Source organism: Branchiostoma lanceolatum, chromosome 13, assembly GCF_035083965.1.
Source record: "Branchiostoma lanceolatum isolate klBraLanc5 chromosome 13, klBraLanc5.hap2, whole genome shotgun sequence".
Classification (NCBI taxonomy): Eukaryota; Metazoa; Chordata; class Leptocardii; order Amphioxiformes; family Branchiostomatidae; genus Branchiostoma; species Branchiostoma lanceolatum.
Genome location: NC_089734.1, coordinates 12,110,099 through 12,129,734, shown reverse-complemented (window position 1 = coordinate 12,129,734; position 19,636 = coordinate 12,110,099). Strand labels below are relative to the sequence as shown.

Below are 19,636 nucleotides of genomic sequence, written 5' to 3'. Positions count from 1 at the left end.
AGAGATGTAACATTATTTTGTAATATTTTGCCAACAACGAGAGTTCATGATAAGTCACATGACAGATAATAGGAATAATTCATTCTTTGTGTACTACAGTAGGGGTGGTTTTAAATTTAAAACTTTATTCTTTCAGTTAGCTTTCTTTTCATATCATATAAATATAAAATCTTAGAAATAAACTACTACATTTATATCTTTTATAACATTCATGTATCGTATTTTTTGATATTTTATTATAAAGAAAATACAGACTAACTCCTTCTCTCCCTCTATAATAGAACATTCCACAATTCGCGGGAAAGACGAAGCAAAATGGCGTTGTAGAGGTGTGAAACAGTAAACAGTCCTTCCAATTTCAACCATTTCCACCTCGGATCGAGTGTCTTCAGACAACTCTTTGCAAAGGTAAGAAGATAAGATGGTAACGTCATCATAGAGAAATGTAGAATCGTAGATTAGGTGTGTTTTAATCGTCTGCTGAGGTAAAGATGGGAGGGCGATCGTGCGATCGCGGTAGGAGGCCGGACCGGTCTCTTTCGCGCGAAAATAAAAATGTATTCGGTACAAGCTCCCCTTGGCCTGTATGATACATGTAGCATTTCTAATCTAAATCGGATATGATTTTGCAAGTCAGATGTCGAGTTTCAGATGTAACGTTTAATAGCTGTTGTGTTTAACCTCCGTTTTGGATTTGGAAGTTTGTGATGAAATCGAGATGTTATGCAACTGTGGATTTGTTTGTGGTAGACGATGATTTGCATAACTACCGTAGTTGATTTTGTTTGGCTTTGACTGTCCTTGTTCAAAAGTAACAGGCGGGCCCTGTAGTGGCAAAGAAGTCGCTCGCGGGGGTAGGTACGGTCTCCCCCTCCCTCCCCCTAAAAAAATTGTAAATTGAGACCCCCTAAATATGGTTCAACACGCTAAATTTTACAGTACCTTGTTGTTGTCTCTATATAGTTTGTACACTGCTTTCTAGTTGGTTGATGGTCACTGACACATGTGCTTTCTTCCTTCTTACTGTAAATGCAGAAATGTTTGGGTATTTAATATCGTGGTAGGGAGAAAATGAAGTGTTTGCGGTGGTTTTGTTTCAACGGCAACCTAAAAATTGTAGCGAACACTGGAAAATGTCTCCCTGCTGCAGAATTAAATCCCCGCAAATTTAAAGGTACAATTTACAGTGAGTACTCTTTTCATGTCTGTCTCCTGTTCTCTTGTCATGTCTCTGTTGTCTTTTTATGCCCGATGCCTGCATATGATTGATTGATTGATTGATTTTAAGTTTATACACAACCCAGCCACCATGGACTCTGTCAGCAGTACCACAGGAACAGAACTGACCAGGGCTCGGCACATCCTGGGCCTCATGCAGAAAAACCTGGAGTGCCCCATATGGTACGTATAAGCAAAGGCAGTGTTTCCGCCAGAGGGGCGTCTTCCCGTCAAATGACGGCCTTATGTCGCTTTGGACGGCCTGAACTCAGACATAGGCCGTCCTCTTAAAAAAAAAAAGACAAACTAAATGCCGAGAAATCGGGAAAAAAATACGAGAGGTCGGCATAATTTCTTTGTTTTTCTTTGTTACTGCGGGCGTGGGGACGCTCTATATCGTTAGACATTCACACTCTTTTGTTTGTTGCTATTGTTAAGCTTGCGAAGAATCGATGTCGGTGCCTTTGGCATACGATGATCTCATTAAAAACCCGTTTTTCAAGACTCAATCGAAGAAAGTCATCGAAGAAAACAAGGGAAAACGTAAACAAAACAAGAATTTCGCCCGTGCATTTCAGCCTCTACGTCGTGATTTGCCGCGATTCGCCATCATTTCTGACCGTATTCGACACAATATATATTCCTTTGAATGTTTTAAGGGGAAAATTCTCCATATGTACCGTAGATAAGTCGTTTTTTTTGCTATGAATTCACATGTCATGACGCCCGCTCGAGTTGCAGCCTGCCCCGTCCCGGGCCGTCCGCCATGTTTTTAAGCTCATTGATATGCAAGGTTCTAAGCGCTGATTGGTTCGCGTCATAAAACCTGTGCTCTGATTGGTTGACGGCAAGATGTCACGTGACCACAGAGCGGGAAAACCCCTTTTACACTTCAGGCCTTTCTGGTCAATATAGATCGCATTTTGTGACGATTGAAGCAGTATTATAGCGACCTTCGTAACAAATTGATTTTGAAAAATTAACAAAGTCTTTTCTGATCACAACATTCAGTTAGTTTTCCTTGTCAATTAATTTTCGCAGTACGGTCAATTAATTTTCGCGGTACGGTCAATTAATTTTCGCGGTACGGCCCTCCCCAAGTGGACGGCCTCTCAGTCGCGGTCTGGCGGAAACACTGAGCAAAGGGTTTACCTTCAAGTTGATATTGTTTAATTTGAATTGTAAAAGAAAACTCTCCTGTATTGTGTTACAATGAAAGTAACAACTTTTCTTCATCAAAATATCAAGAAAATTCAGTAACCAGTAGCTTATACTTGACAGAATGACATTACATGTATCTGTATTGTACAGGCGATACTGTCCTTTGGTTTAACACACCGGCTTCACAGACATGCGGCGGCTGGCTTTTTTACATTGAGAAATCTGACACACCTAACTGCTGCACATATAGCCTACACACGGCATTGTTTGAAACTCTAGTGAGGATGCCCCTATTAATATATACTTGGTGATATTGACAATAAGTTCCACTCTTTGAAAGGTCTCGCAGTAATGTTTTGTTCATTTAAATTCTAGTTTTATAACTTTGATACCTGAAAGATATGCTTTTGACGTTTGACATCATTGCTGTTCCATGTAGCTTAGACCTGTTGAAGAACCCTGTCTCCACCCGCTGTGACCACCAGTTCTGTAGGTAAGGCACCACAACTTCTGATTCTTCTTGCCCTATATTATGTTTTTAATGTGAGTTTTTGTATATAAACATTGCAAAATAAGGATTCCTGTGACAGTGTTTTTTTTCTTCTCATGTCAAATTTAAAAGTAGGTCAAGAACAATTTCATATCCTGATGTCATTGGCATACATAATTCTTCAGAAAAAACCTTAGGCCTTTTCATATCTGTTGGCAACAGAATGTATGTTTGCATGTATTTTTTGGTATATAGATCTCTGTTTCATCTTTTGTTCAGATTCTGCATCCTGAAGGCCCTAACAGGAAAGCAGAGCGTCTCCTGTCCACTGTGTAAGGCAGAAGTGACCAAAAGGTGCTGTACCAGACAATTTCATTCTGCCTTTGTGTTTTGTATGTTCAAAATTCAGAAACTTCTTTCTTTGGCCAAATCACTAAAGTATTATAAAATCGAGTCATACTCATAGTGAAAGCATGTTGCATAATCAGCCTTTGAAAAAACGTTATGCTCTAGCGTTACACTTCAAGTTTTACAAAGAAATAGGGACAGTGTTAAGTTTGAAAATTGCGTGGTTAAGTTTTACCTTACTTAATCTTTCTTACTGCTACATGTGTAACTGCAGGAGTCTACAGGACAACACACAACTGCAACAGATCATCACAGCTGTACAGTCAGTGACAGAGGCTGTCTACAAAGACACTGGTCAGCAGAAAGGTACAGTTGGAATGTTGATTAAGATGTCTAAATGTTAGTTATTTGCTGCATACCGACTTGTTTTTTTGTTTGTTTGTTTTTTCTTAATTTTCTAAGACCTTGATCCTCAGTTTGCTTCCTATCTTTCACTGGAACCACGTGTACTTGCAGCCTCTCCTGTAGGATCGCCACAGAACTGCAGGCAGGACCAAAAGGAGCAGAGAGAGAAAAGGAGGCACATTTCCACAGACTCAGTGAGTGCCTTTTTCAAAATAGAAAATCGTAACGCAAATCTAAGGCTCATGTATTGAATCTGGCTCAATGTGTAAGTGCAAGCTGCTTAGTGAAATGTTTGTCTGACATCTTTTGAAAATGTTTCTCTCTTCAGTTTGATTAAAGCTGAGAACTGACTTGTTTTGCTTTGAAGCTTTGACAGCCCACCAACTCTCTTACTCATACCTTACTTACACAGTTGTTAAAAAGTGTACACACAGTGTCAGACACAACGTCAAGTTATGAAATGAAATTACCAATTGTTGGAAACATAACATCAGCATTTTAGTTTTTACTCTGATGCTGGAGTAAAAAAAAATCATCAGCTCAAGGTAGGTGATCCTATGCTGACAGTGGTTGCACATCTAGGTGATTAAGATTTGAAAAAAAAAAATTGGATTACTGATAATTAGTAAGAGAAATGACTCACACTTTAATGCTATGTACATTGTGAAAGACAAAACGATGCATTTATTAGTAGGGGTGCTTTGCTGTTTCGTTCCATAGTATCTTTTTCCTCTTGCCTTTTCTACGTAATCAGTATTAATCACTAAAAGACAAATAAAAGCTGCTTTCTACAAAATAGCAAAATTGAATAAACTATATCTTGCACACCACACTGACTACTACTAGTACTGCAGTACTAGTACAAAATGTACTACAAGAGTTGTAGCTCAAATATTACTATCATTTCAGCTAAAAGGTCCTCTGTAGCCTGAATACATTGTGGAACTTTGAATTCCTTAAATTGATACTACATGTATTTTTAGTACATTTTGTATTACCAATAACAGCATCTCACAATGAACCTTTTCAAGCCCTTGTCAAGTCTATTGCTATACAAGAATCACAATTTTTCTTAACAAGTTTATCCATTCGTGACACAACGTTGCTTCAGAAATGTTTTGAAGTTTTTGACATTCTCCCTTCTTTTTAGCAAGTGCAGCCAAAGATAGCATTAAAAACAAACAGGCAACACTCTATAATTTATACGTATGTTTACCATCCAAGAAGTCATAGTCAGAGATTTATTTCATTTCTACTTTTTTCATAAGATTTCCATGTACTCCCTTCTTGATATAATCCAAGTGCGCCTAAATATAAAAATCCAAACAAATATATAGTATATTATGATTTATATATAGTTATTAAACAATCATTTCATTGCTACTTTTATTGAAGACTTGTTGCTTCCAAAACATAAACAGATGTGTCTTAACGCTGATAGCAGACATTGTTCTTAATCATTATTCATAATGATAACAGCATTAATAGGTTAATTGTTAGACATAGCTCAGAAAACATGTGTACGATGTCTACTCTAAGCCATCTGTTCAATGTCTAACAACATATAAGACCCCCATTCCACTAGATGGCTACATTCTAAGTTGGATTTGTGTTACCCTTGACTTCATAATTGGAATATCATACAAATTGTAAAAGTATGACTGAAAATATCACAAAATATACATAGTGTAAAAGATTCGTCTTTTATCTATGAAATTTGTGGTCTGTCATATTGCTTGGTCTCAGGGCGCTCGTAGCGAAGTCGCCGCATTAGTGGAATGGGAGTCACCCTGTATAACATGTAGAAGATAATCACTACTGCTAGTTCTATACCTGCCGTAAGTAACAACAAGCTACATTTCAAATCAATAGGGTCTAGTGGACTATTTCACTTTTGCTTCGGTTGTGGCTCTCCTAGGACAGAGGGCCCTTTAAATGACTAAGTTCCTACTAGTAAAATGACATAGGGGAGGGACCGGTTAATGGACCTGCGCAGAAAGCCCAGTTTGAAGGTCCACGTTTTTTTTCTTGTTATTATTTTTGTGATTTTTTTCCTGGTGAAATCTTTGGTCAATTTTGGCCAGTTTTCAGGCAGGGGGACCAGACATGTGTTTTATTTTCAAATCCAGAAAGAAATTGTGACCTTTGACCTTTGTTGTGGTATAGAATTGCATCATTTGGGAGGGGATTTTCCCCTGCTAGACCAGTGATTCCCAGCTGCAGGGGGTAAGATCAGGGATTGTTTACGTTCAGACACGTCTAGCGCGTTAGAATGCAGGAGTCGAACCCCGGCTTTTTCCAAAAATGGCAACTAGACATGTTTAGCTGTCCAGTGGATGGAAGTTTTTGGACATTGAAATACTGTTAAGTGTACTTTGAAGCCTGTTTTTGTTCCTTGTTTTGTATATAATCTGATGGAAGTCTGTTCAACTGCTCCCTCCCCCATAGCAATAGGTTGGCCAAAACTTGAACCCTAACCCTGTAATCCAAAGCCATGATTGCTAAGCACTAGATCACTGCACACTATAGCTACAGGTTTATTAGCATCTACAACGAAACGTTAAGCTTCACATCATCACATTATATAATATAAAGGTACTCTGCAAAAATAAAGATCACAGTAACTTATTGGTTACACAGTCTACTAGTTGATGTACATGAGTACTGAAAATGCATTTTAAGTTTGCGGTAATTTGATTTCCTGGCAGGGAGAAAATAGAGTGTTTGCAGTGGTTTTTAGTTTCTGGTTTAAACACGGTTGTATAGGCGGGTAGAGGGCAAATCAAACACTGTCGCAGTGATTTTAAGTTTGCGATGAAGAGGTTACCGTGAAAACTGCAAACATTAAACCACTGCAAACCTAAATGCATTTACAGTATTCAAGTGTATTCTTAATTGGTTGCTGTGTCAAAGGCACTTAAACACAATGCCGTTTCATTGCAGGCTTACTAGTACTTACACAGTCAGGACAGTCTTGGTCAAAAATTATCTTATCTTATATGAATTAACACTACATGTATATACAGGGAAAAGCAAATATAGCGGTACTTCTCAGTAACTTGTTTTTAAAGAAGGATCCTTGCATTTTACCGAAGCAAAGAATGAGTCAGGTGATTTTACCCTTACCTGACATAAGATCTCAGAAATGACCTGAACCTCTGATACATTGAAAAAGCCTTGCACACCAAAGTGAAAGCCTTAAAGCCTAAACCCTTGGACTTAGAGAATCATTACTTCAAGAGCTTGGGAGACCCTGTATGACAATTTCACGGATCTGGATTTTGACTTTGTATGCTGGAAAAAAATTGAGAATTCTGGGGGGTAACTAACGTAAGGAGCAAGCCAAACCAGTACCTTAAATCGTTGATCTGCGTTATTCTGTATCTGTGCTAATCTTATTACCATGACAACATAGACAAAGTAGACATGTAGCATGCATGCACTTTGTCATGGTCATCTTAAACGTCCATTCAGGGAAGCAATCACAGTAGTAAAGCAGAGCTAGAATAGGATGGATACCAGGCTAGTTCATATACAGGACCAGTGCTGCCCCTTAACTTGTAACCTCAAGCCTGTTACATGTACCTGTTTCATTTAGATGAACAGCTACATGTATATGCAGAAATTAAGACCTTGGAACTGAGGCAACCTAAAATTGTGACGGACAACCTAGCTTTTGACTCAGGTTGCCCAGTAGGAAACCTGACTTTTAAACGTATTTGGAACCCTGGTTCGAGCTCACATGACTCCCTTGCTGCTCCCGGAAGCGGCGCCATTCTCGGCGGGACAGAGCCTTCTGGCCTTGTGGGGTAGAACCGGACTGGCTGCCTCATAGGTAACGGTAGGGCACAGGTGGCCTGGCTGACTCCGGGGCGGCTCACGATCCAGACTTTTCCTGCTAAATGATGGAAAAAATAGTTATTGTCCATCGGAATTGCATAGAAATATTATGGGAACTTTTCACAACTGAAAATGAATAAGAAATCTCAAAGCATTGTGAACTGGTCTGGAGTTTGAAGGAAAATGACAATTTAGATGCTTTTTCCTGCTAATTTGAATATTGATTAGTAATTTACCGGTAATCTGCTAACATCATTTTGCCTACCAGTCGAGGAATACCACGGATGTAAACAAGAACAGTGATTGCTCCTGTTGAGTCTAACTTTTCCCATTTTTCTGGTCTTCCTATTTCTACACAAAAATGTGGGGTGAAAGGTAGGGTTTGTTTACTACTGGCAGCTTTCCTCGGAGTTTGAGCTGAACAACCCTTGGTTTTCTTTACATGGTTGTCAAGTAGACCCTTGTGACTTTCTGGTGGAGAAGAATTTTTAAGATTGAAATTTGGGTTAGTACTTGTATTAAGCCTTCTTTCAGTGTATTTTAACATGCTTTCCTATGGGCTGCCCTTACTACATGTATGTGATCAGCCGTAAAGTAAAGCTTTCACAAATCCTACCTGTTCTGCATGTGTTCCATGTTGATCTGAGCCCGTGGTAGCGCAGGGCTAGCAGCCTCGTAGTGGATGGCAGGGATGGACAGGTTCGGAGCAGAGGTCTGGGGGGCCTGCTGGACAGGACCGTGGTCACCCTTCTTACCGTTTCCCCTGAAAATGAAGAAAAATCACAATTAGCAACAAACAACCATTTTATGCTACATTTGTACTTAAAGATGACATTTTGTTTGTTTGTTTCCGTGTAGTTATAAGTTGTAAACCACCTCAAGGCGTAACACACCAGTTTTGCACTGTAAGTTCAAGCTGTGTACGACCAGATTGATAAATTTGATCTACTCACACCAGGAAGGACTAATCGACCAAATTTTGCGCAATTGACTTCCTGCTTTAAATGTAATACTTAGGGGGTTCTTCTAAATTCAGCGTAAAGCGTTGTCTTGACCCCCCATGCAGACCCTCATAAATAGACTAGCGTTAGATGTTGTTCTCACCGTTTCCCTAAGCTTGCCCGCGGCATGACCGGCGTGGCTGCCTCGTAGTGTGAGTCCGGCGGGCCCAGGTTGTTCATCCCGGGTGCGCCCAGGCTGGCCGGGGAGCTGGCGTGGAGGCGGGACTCCATCTGAGCGCGCGGCATGACGGGGCTGGCCTGCTCGTACACGTGAGGCGCTGCGGGGGGCAGGAGGCTGTTGTTGTTGTTGGTTGTTTCCTCGGGCGCCTGGTCACCATTGCCATGACCTGGGATTGAGAATAAGAAATATAACTTTTATAAGTACTAGGGGGCCCAAAGTCTAATCATTTCGAGATCTCCAGAAGACCTACCCATATACCAAGTATGAAGACAATCCATCCAGGCATTCTCGAGTTATCGTGTTCACACACACATGAACGATGACGAAAACATTACCTTCTCTGCGAAGGTAATAAGTATAACTAGAAGGACAACTGAGGCATACCTTTACAAAATTATTGAAGGGGAAAGTCCAGAATGGTACATGTACATGAACTTGATGAAGCCTCATGCATGTGTGATCGCGGTTTTTGTCTAAAAATAGTAAATTCGGGGTGTATTCGACGACTGGTAGACAAAATGACGTTAGTAGATTTGATTACTGATAAATATTGAAATTAGCAAATCAAACTATTGAGAAACATGTAATTATTCTTTTGCGTTCCACCTGATTTTTGCCTGCCATTGCATCATCGCGATCACTTGTATGTATGCACAGCAGAATAGCTTGTATAAGACAATTAATGTTTAAGTCTAGATCTAGAGTCACTCCTAAAAGAATGGATTTGTTCAGTTTATGTTGTTTTTGTTTGCACCACCGACCTGAGTTGTTCCAGCCTTCGGTGGGTTCGGAGTCGGAGTCTGCCGGCGCGTTGGCAGTTACCCTGGCGGCGCGGGCGAGGACAGGGCTCGCTGACTCGTAGTGGTGCTCCTCTGGGCGCAGGAAATCTGCTGCCAGACACGGTGCAAAACAATCAAATCTTTATTGCAGTCAACGAGTACATAAACAAGCACAGTTCCAATTTTAGGTGCACAAAAGTGCATATGTATAAGGAGAAATTCAAACTCTACAACAGGATAAAAATTCGGAGATTTTATCCAGTTGTAGAGTTTGAATTTCTCCTTATATATTGTTTACCTGGATGTCTAACCTTCACAAACGTAAAAGTGCATATGCACCTAATATTTCGTGCCCTGCATATGCTCTGTTTGGATTGTGTTACTATAGTTGTTTCAACTGTGAACTAAAAGTTTAGTAAAACACCATGAATGACTCCTCCATTGTAGGCAGCAAAATTAAGTCATGCAAACTCAAATCTTGTACATTTATATATGAAATCTAAGAAAGAAATCCAAGGAATTGGGTTGGTTACAGGTTTAATACCTATTGCCCAGGTCAAAGATTTTTTGTTCACCCATTGAAGATAGTAATCCTCCTGTTTTAAACAATCTCATGCTTTGAGTCCAAATCACAAAACTGTCTAGACAATTTTAGATTGGTGTGGGTTGTAATATTTACTACCTTTTCTGTCTGCTATGTTTTGCATTATAATGCATGGACATGATGTTTGCTTTAACCTTCTCCCTGCTACCTAACCCCATAACCAGTATAAATTTTCTAACCAAACGGCTACTCTAGAAGACTAGGTTAAAGATAACCTAGATACGTTGATGAAGGTTAGACATCCAGGTAATAAGATATGCCAAAAGACAGTTACTGTACTCAAGCAACTGGATAAAATTTTCAACAGTCAGGCGTTTCAGATAGCATCCGCTGTCTTTCGTCAGTGAGTGAAAGATAACTGAAAGATAACCTACCTCCCCTGTTGTCTGTCCCGTTGCCGGTGTTGTGAGCTGCCCGCGGCATGACAGGACTGGCAGACTCGTACTCAGGCTCCTCCTGTAGGGGGGACAGGGCCGCACGATTCAGCAGCGGGGTGGAGTTGGGCGGGCGGCTGGCTCCGAGCTGTCCCCCTCCTCCGCCTTGGTCGGGCACAACGATAGTCGGGATCTCGCGCCCTAGAAACAATTAAGTACAGTCAAAACTCCTCGCTCAGGGGACCAATTTAATCTGGTCTATGTAGACAGGTGGTCACTATATGAGGGGTGATCAATAAGTCCTCGGCCTCACCCAGAAATAAGGTGCACAACTCAAATTTCATGGCATAATTATAAAGTATGACGTCTTTTAGCAATATCCACCAAATTTCAATCCAATGCGGTCATCACTTTTCAGTCAACGTCCATTTGAAATCAGTAGGTACTAGTAAGTGTTTAGAAAAACAAGGTTGAACTGTGATCAGAGCTGTGTGAGTGGAGTTTCTCATGCCATGAAATCGGCATAAGATCTTAGTAGACATTCATTTTTTTGTCAAAATGTGTGATGAACATTCTCTTTTCTCATTTCAACTAAAAAGAAGTGGGTATCTGACTTTCAGCAAAGTAAGTCGGCCCGCACACCTCAGGTTGCAGCTCAATAAAAAGTCAATTGTCCATGTCGTTATCCTTCTACCTCACCTAGCGTTACTGGGTGCCACCTGCAAATTAACGATCACAATGATTTAAATTTTGGTAGACATTCATAGAAGCCTTTATTCTTTAGAATTATTCCCTGATATTTGAGTTGTGCACCTTATTGATCACCCCTCGTATATGTAGGATTCTCAATGCTTGTGTCAATAGTGAAAAATTATCGAAGTGCAGGAATGCAGGTTTAACGACTGAACGACCTGTCAAACCTAACCTTTGCACATCTGATTACAAGTATTATCTAGTGAGGATGCTTCTACTGTAATTGATGGTAACGAGTTACGATAGTTCTTGGAAAATACGAAGTAAAAAGTGTTGTACCCATGATCATGTGTCCGTTATTTTGCTGTTGCTCCCTGCGGCGCTGGTTCAGGTGCTTGGGCCTGAGGTAGATCTTGCTGCGATCGCAGCACTTGTAGATACAGATGCCCAGGATGCTGCTGATCAGGGTGGTGGCTGTTGCCGTGGCAATGATGCTGGGAAGGAAAACAGACAAATTTGAAATTTGGTACCAGTTATTCGCAAGAAGAGATTACTAATCTCCAAGCAGATGCTATGGTGGTAGGGGACAGTATCTATTGGTCAAACAGTACACTGTCCTTTGCCGCCATAGGATCTGCTTGGAGATTAGAGCTGGGCTCTATTGGCTGAAAAAGTTAAATATAACGAGGTACTTTGATATGGTGTCGATCTTATAGCCCTTGGGCCACAGAGCTACATGTAGGTAAGGCCTAGGAAAATTAATGTTGTGTATCGGAATTACGGTCCTGAAAAGATTAGGGTTGGTAGATAGGGATTAACTATAGCAGGGCAAGCACTGTGTGTTGAACTTCCACCCTCTTTCACATATTTGCTGAGTGCTGAGCAGAGAAAAGAACAGTCATGTACCATTTGTGCAGTATAAAAGTCTACACAAATATATCTACAGACATATGGGACCGAAGTAGTCTTAAACTAAGGAAAGTTGTTAAGGAAAAGCAGGGCCGAGATCCGTGGTACATGTAACAAGGTACATGTGACAACATTTTTATCATGTTACCTTTGCCAGTGGAGTGGGATATAAGAGCTGACATCGTTGCCAGGTGCCTTGGTGGTCACCGCTGTGCAGCGTGGGTTATTCTGGCCTTGGGAGTGCTCACAGCCCAGCAGCAGACATACTGGAAGGAAAGTTGTATTTGTTTTATAGTTATTTTCGTGAGGGCTTGCCAAAATCGTGAAAGTTAGATAGAATACAAGCCAAGGTTCAGACCATTGACAGCTGGATTTGAACCAGACTTTGGCCCAGAAGTGTGATTACTATCCACAAGTCAGCTGCAAACTATCAGGTGTTCAATTAAAGAATTAGAAAAATAGTAGCCTGAAATGGCTTACAGCCACTCTCCATACTTTTCACTCAATGCAGTAGAGTCTAGCAACCCCTCTGTAGAAATATACCCGGCTGCGGAAACAGCCTGGAAACTGAATGGATGAACGCAGGAACACAGAAACAGAGTTCGACAAGTCCATTTACCTGATTGTCCAGGGCAAGTGAAAGCTATGATCGGGCAAGCTCCAGGATTTGCCCAATCGGGCCAGTGATATTTGGGGTACACTACACTTGGAAAATAAGAAATTGGATGCCACAGTGTAGCAGTGTTTGACGCAAATTTCCTGATTGTTTTGCCATGAATTCATCATATGATAATTATTGATGGTAGCCCAATTCTGGGCTAGTGAAAAGTTGTTCCTGGCAAGTGGAAATGAGCCCAATAGGGCAAGTGCATTTTCAAAAGTTGTCTAACCCTGCCTGGGAGTTTGTGAGAGATGGAGAAGGAAACCTACCGGTATATGTGGTGTTTGCCTGCAGCCCAGTGATGAGATGAGAGTCGAGGGAGGGGTTACACTGCGAGATGTAGCGCGGGTGGGTGTGTTGGACAGTCAGACTCACATGGCAGCGGCCCTTAACCATTGGGCCCTGCTGGATGGGCATCCACTGGAGCTGCATGGTCGTCGAGTGCAGGTCCGTCACCTACGGATAAACGTCATCATCAGAATCATTTCAGGTTGACGAGTGACCCAGGGTAGCCTGAGTGTCAACCTGTTTCAGTTCCAGGCTTCACCAGGTAGAGCCTGGAACTGAAACAGGATGACACTCAAGCTAGGCCCAAGGTTTTTCTTGGAACAATTTGCAAGGGGAGTGCATTGCAAGGGAGCAGAATGACCAATCAGGGGGATGGTGTTGAAGGGGTGGTTCCCCCTTTCATAGTGTGGAGTTTTAGAAAAAATTAAGTTAAAATTAGGCTTTTTGAGGCTTCCTGAGGGACAAAATTACTGTCAGACAGGTCACAGTTGAAGACTGGCCACGTGTGACCTAGTAGCATCCCTGGTCAATCAGAATTTTATGCTTTTCAGGGGATCTGTTTGCCCAGGGTAAGGTTGCGCATGGCTAGGGCATGGGGAACAGCGCCCCTGTAACCCTGTCCACTATTGCCCTCCAATCTATAGTGGCCTTCCTTAGCATAATGATAGGGTGTTTTAGCTGTTTCGTCCTGGGTTCAAACCTTCTGACATGCCATGATGTTTTGCCCATGGGAAAACCACTTTACATGCATCTCTTAACTTCGTCCAGGTGAAGATGAGTACCTAGCCTCGTTAGGGACTTCCCTCAGATAGGAAGTTGTAATACATTGTAGATAGAGGTCCCAAGAAGAGCCACACCTCAAGCACGTAAAAGAGCCCACCATGCTTGAATAATTGAAAAGAGAAAGACAAGTCTGCTGGCTCATAAAGACCTTTTCAATGGGCACATCACCTCACAATGTTCGTAGGTCATCAAGTCCCTTCCAATATGGTAAGGTACTTTTTCAGAGGAAAATATGCTTGACTCTGGCAATTTCTAGTAATCAACAAATTCGGCTATAGGTTATGGACATTGCAATGCCGGCTATAGACTAGTTTTTCAACAGTTCTGCTTGTCCATTATATTTTATTGAGATGTGAAATACATTTTCATGATTCTTTGTTTTCTTTTTGTTTTTATTTGACTTCACAAATTTAAAACGAACAATGAATCTGTAACAAGCCGGGAACAGAAACCTTGTTTCTCTACAAGTTCGGCTGTTTGGAAAATATACATTCAATAAAAAGAACGAGATATAAGAAAAACCTAAAATCCAACTGATACTACTAATTACAAAAAGTAATGACTAGGTAATAATACTGAAAATAGACACAGCGAGAAGGAAAAAAATACAATGTAATGAGAATTAAGCTTATGTTACAAAACCGGGCGAGGAATTAAGTTGTTCTTTAATGATAATAAACAGAGCGGCTTACCTTAAAGTTTAGGTAGGCACAGCCTCCTGTCAGCTTCCATCCATGTGCTGCAAACGCACCTCCGCAAAGAAACAAAACCAAGAACAAAGCTTCCAGAATGATCGTCCTCGCCTGTTGTTTTCTGGTCCGCATTGTGGTTACCTTACGTGTAAACCTCCTTCTATGCCGATCAAAGTCTCTCGTGGAGGTAAATTTCAATAAATCCTTTGATCATCGACATACAAGCATTTAACCACACCTTTTGTAACGCTGTTGTGTTCTTGCCTTTCTTGGAGTCCTGAAAATATTTAACTCTGAAAAAAAATATTAACAGGATGTACGTCACTTGCACGTAGGACACAGACCTATCTTCCACCCAAAATGTAAATGAATCTTTCCCGTGTCACGTTTCGAGAAATAAACTGGGCGAGGTTGGCGTCCACATTTCGTCGTCTCTTCGCTCTCTCTGGTCGCTTGCGAGACGTTTTTGCCGCAATGTTTTCTTGAGATCCTTGTTTAGCAGATGAGCTGTGCCTTCTTCAAAGTGAGGAGTTGCACCAGTGCAGCACGTACGCTCATGGAAAATGTAAAACACTTGCCGGGAAATTTATTCATTGTCTGCACTACCACCAGAAGAAGTATGCGTTGGTGTAGAACTCATGTATGATTCACGACATGACAGGACAACCTAGCAACACTGACGTCATTCCCACTAAATGCAAATTGAATGAAAAATATAACTTTTTTTAACAGGCCTGTATTTTTTAAATTTTTACTGAAGTTAAGAAAAATAAGAATAGAATCACCCTCAACCCTATGTACTTGTAGCGAACAAATGTACTTTTTGACCATGAAATGCCAGGATTTGCAGAAGCATTTTGTATGAAAATCTTTATTTTGGTTTCACAAACATCCTTGCCTGTTGAAAGAAGTGACCAGTATAGAAAATGTGACCAGCGTAGTAAATAAACATTAGGTTGTAATCTCAAGGTTTCCTTCAATAAGGTAATGAATTTTCTATTGCTTGCTTTGTTTACAAGCATAGTGGGTAGCCCTACAGTTTGCCAAAAGACTTCACATTTCGTTAGCCTGAAAATTTTTAACTGTAGCAGAGGTGAAAGATAGACAAAGCAAAGTTACGAATGAAAACATTTTGCCTAACCTATGTATTTGTATCACATCAAATTGTCGACATTTGAAATTTCACCTTTTCCTTCTTGATACAGCCAGGCTTAAAGCACACATACATTGATTCTATACAAAACAATCAATTAACATGAAAAGCTAGTATATTTTTAAAGATTGTTTTCCTTTAGCTTGGGAATATGATTATGAATATGCAGACATCCATACTCCAGACTCATTTCAAGGATTCTTCCCAGCTGTCCTTGTAGATTTCATTTCATATATATTCGTATATATTTGTATAATTGTATACTATTTTGCAACTTAATCTCAAGGATGTTTCCTTGGAATGTTGAGGAAGGTTAGTTAAGAAATGTATTTCGTAATCTTCTTGCCATTACGAAGGAGGTAGCGTTTTTATGCAACTACGGCTTGTTGGTTGTCTTGATCGGGCTAGGTATATATAGAGCTGTGTCCCTATGTGCATTGTAAATGTTAGGTGCAGGTACAGGTATACGGGTTACTATGCGGGTTAGTGTACACGTCCGGACCTGTACCTTAGTACAGTACCTGAACTACTTGTTCAAATAATGGTTGATTTTCAGAAAGGACAAAAACATGTTTGAACCGATAACAACATAATGTTTAGCTGTACTAGACTCAACTCCTATTGCATGGCTACCACCCTCCCCGCAAAATATTGTTTTTATGAAAACAAACATGAAAATTTGACTCCGACGTTGTTTATAAGCTTATTCTGTGCTTTAGCATAGTATAGATGTGGCTTCAGTACACTGCCAGCTCTAGGTTCATACATATATATGTGGGGTAAAGAATTTGAACTTAAGGTGCGTGGGCGTTTAATTTGGTACATTTATTCATTCATGAAAAACTGAAATTGGCCTGCAGGCCGCTTTTCAATAAGGTCATGCAGGAAGAAGCAAGACAAAGATAAAACAAAGATACAGATCTCATGATTTAGTTGAAATAAATCTGTAAACATGCACACACGCACATACACACACACACACACACACACACACACACACTATTTTTTACAGGGAGGGGTTGCTAGCCCTTCCCCTTACAATGCTTGAGGCCACTCCTCAAACACCATTTTATGTCCCTTCCAAAAGACGGGGGCAACCCCAACCACGATGGCCTGTCCAGGATTCAACCATGGTCTCCCAGTTACTAACTATAATTGGAACCCGGAGCTCAACTGTGAGTTGAGCTATAGGGACATCCCTAGAACAAATAAGTCTCTGTCTCTAAAGCGTTAATATTTTGCCCCCTGCAGGATGAAGGAAATGCAATACCATCGACTGTGCAGGTCAGAAACAGACGAAACATCAGACAAGCCAAGAGGAGGAAAATAGAGGAAACACCAGTTTACATTGAAGAAGGTATGTAATCAACATAAACAAGACAGTAAATAAAATCTCTAGACTATAACTTGAAAGTTCATCTGTGTTGGAAGAAGTCATTCTGGATTTCCAACACACAAAAATTGGTCTTACCCAAATTTTCGAAAATTTCCCATATTTTGTGTTGGAAATTATAGTTTAAATTTGATCCAGAAAATCTCTACCAACTAGACTAGTGGCTCTATTTTTGTACGAGTTACTTAATAGGAAAAGAAACATTCCATTTTCACATGTCATTTTCTCCCATTGTATTTTTAGATCCAGTGGAAGATCATTCAGCACCAAGGACAACAACAAATATAAACATAAGGTCAGTGATTCTTCAAAATAAGACATGTAGCTGACTGTCTGTTTTCTTCAATTTGGTTGTTTTGTAATAGTTTTTTAATTAGAATTGTATCATCCCGGTAATAGTCTGACATTGTCTATTTAAGCCTAATTATCTATGAATTAATTTATCACTTTGCACCGATAAAGAGAGCAGAGTTGTTAACATGTCTGTAGAAAAGAAAAATAATGTTGCATACCTAAGAAAACTATGTTTAACAGTTACTGCTACAGAAAGAAAGAAGATTCAGATTACTCTATTGAAGTCTAAATAAATCCACTTAACACTAATTCTCTCTTGTAGTCATGGCTTCCCTGTTCAAGTTCAACTTCCAAAGGGAAGGAAAAACAGGAATTTCAACAACTCGCCAAACCGCGAGACCCATCTTAGGCCCGTCTCACGGAGAACCAGACATGCTGCGAGAAGGGACGGTCGTGCCAGTAATTGTGAACTTGGCAGCGGTCATCTCGAGCAGACTGTTACAAGTGCTGAACTGTTGTCAGCATTGGTGGATAATTCCCTAGGTAAGGAGGTATACTAGTAATTATAACAAGATATTAACAGCAGTGGTATCTAGTCATTGTAGTGATGAAAGACAATTATGCAAAAAGTGTTGAATACTTCTATGTTAGTCTTCTGTATTCTAGATTTACCACTAAAGTTTTACTCTAATGTTCAAAAAGATTAATGATATATTGTGTGTAGTTAACTCCTATGTGTGATGTGAAAATATGAAACTGAAAGGCCATGTATTTTGCCAGGTAACACATTATACTGAAAATCAGAATGAAAGACCTGGAAATATAAGAGGGTCTCCATGCTGCAATTGTAGCTGTTGACAAATTTTATTTGTGCTATGAAAAATATGCAAAGGATGCTTCAGGGTTTAGTATTTAGGACGTTAATTTTTTTCCTGTACTTAAGACTTATTCATAAACAATATTTGTATGTTGTTTACAACATAACTAAAGAAGAGAGTTCACATGACTTGGATGTAAATTTCAGGTGTTACAAGTGATGATCATGTGACCAGCGGTTGCCATGGTGACGGTGATGTCACAGCAAATGCTGACCCCTCAGCTGAAGGTCACAGGCTCCTGCACGTGCTTGGAGAGGCCTCGCTTGGAATGTTCGAGAACAGCGGCACAGGAAACATCCAAGATTCTGGCGCTGTCGGCAATTCTGAAGGTTGGATATAAATAGCGTCGCATTTTTTTCTTTCTTTTCAAAACTTGATTAAATGTAAGCTAGAAGGGCTTATAACGTGATTTCATGATAACAATTGTTGCCTACAAAGTTCTTGGTAATTATGATATATTGTTATTCCTTGTTGGAGGTTGGACAGCATTATGTAATACAAATAAATCAAGCAACTCGATAGAATCTCTTATGAGTCAAATCACTGATGACAGATAGTGTATGCTACATGATTCTTAAACAATTGACTTTTTAGAAATCAATTTATACAGTTGCTGGATTTATGTTGCATTTATTTTGCATTATGTATTGTAATTCTGGTTCAATGCTCCATGAAATTTTACACTATGCTTATAATGTATATATTTTGGTTCTTTTCCCATAGGAAAAGGTCCAACAACAGAAGAACACAAAGTAGACCAAGTTGGTGAAAGGCCCTTACTGATCAGCCATGATCACAAAGATGGGAGTCGTGCAGACCAGGGCCCCCCTGAAGATGACCAGAAATCGGACACCCTCGGTCCCACCATCAGTGAGGCAGAACCTCTGGACATCAGCAAGGACCCAGAACAGATGACCGTCGATCTTCTGACAACAGGTAAGGACATATTCTTTTCTCAAGGTCAAGGGCATAATTTGAAGCTAGACCACACTGATGTAGTTAATTTGCATCTTCTCTTCTATTCTTCTTGGTCTTGGAAGTTGACCTTCTCCTCAAGTGTTTCTAGTCGGCCCATTCTATACTTCATTAGAGTCTCTTGTACTAAACTTTATCTTCAGAAAACAAAAAGTCTTGTCATAAGTCATCCCTTCAGGAGCTTATTCAAACCCCTGTATTTGTATCTTTATAGCCGGTATAACCTTCCTCCGGTGTAACACACCAGTTTCGCAGGCACGCGGTGCGACATCAGCTGGTTATATATCACACTGAATAACCTGTTACACTTAACCTTTGCACATCTGACTGCAAGCATTGTTTGAACTGTAATTTTTTCCTGACAGACGATGAAGTCCCTGCAGACATTGGCAAGGAAGTCAAGGTGCAGGAGAAGGTGGAGTTCTGGCTGAAACACCAGCGTCTGCAGACTGAAGTCAACACAACCGCCACAGGACCTGGAGCCTCGGATGACCTGGACCCCTATGAATTCATAGG

General features: G+C 40.4%; 1 protein-coding gene across 1 annotated transcript; it reads left to right on the top strand.

The window, feature by feature from the left end:
- Window positions 1-305: 305 nt before the first annotated feature.
- Window positions 306-19,211, top strand: LOC136447642 (breast cancer type 1 susceptibility protein homolog). Its single transcript, XM_066446682.1, has 12 exons — window positions 306-408; window positions 1,305-1,401; window positions 2,819-2,872; window positions 3,149-3,223; window positions 3,492-3,583; window positions 3,734-3,816; window positions 16,832-16,937; window positions 17,217-17,268; window positions 17,590-17,810; window positions 18,292-18,474; window positions 18,869-19,081; window positions 19,186-19,211. Exons 2-12 carry the CDS (start codon window positions 1,310-1,312, stop codon window positions 19,209-19,211), a joined length of 1,197 nt encoding a protein of 398 aa, XP_066302779.1. The 5' UTR covers window positions 306-408; window positions 1,305-1,309.
- Window positions 19,212-19,636: the final 425 nt, after the last annotated feature.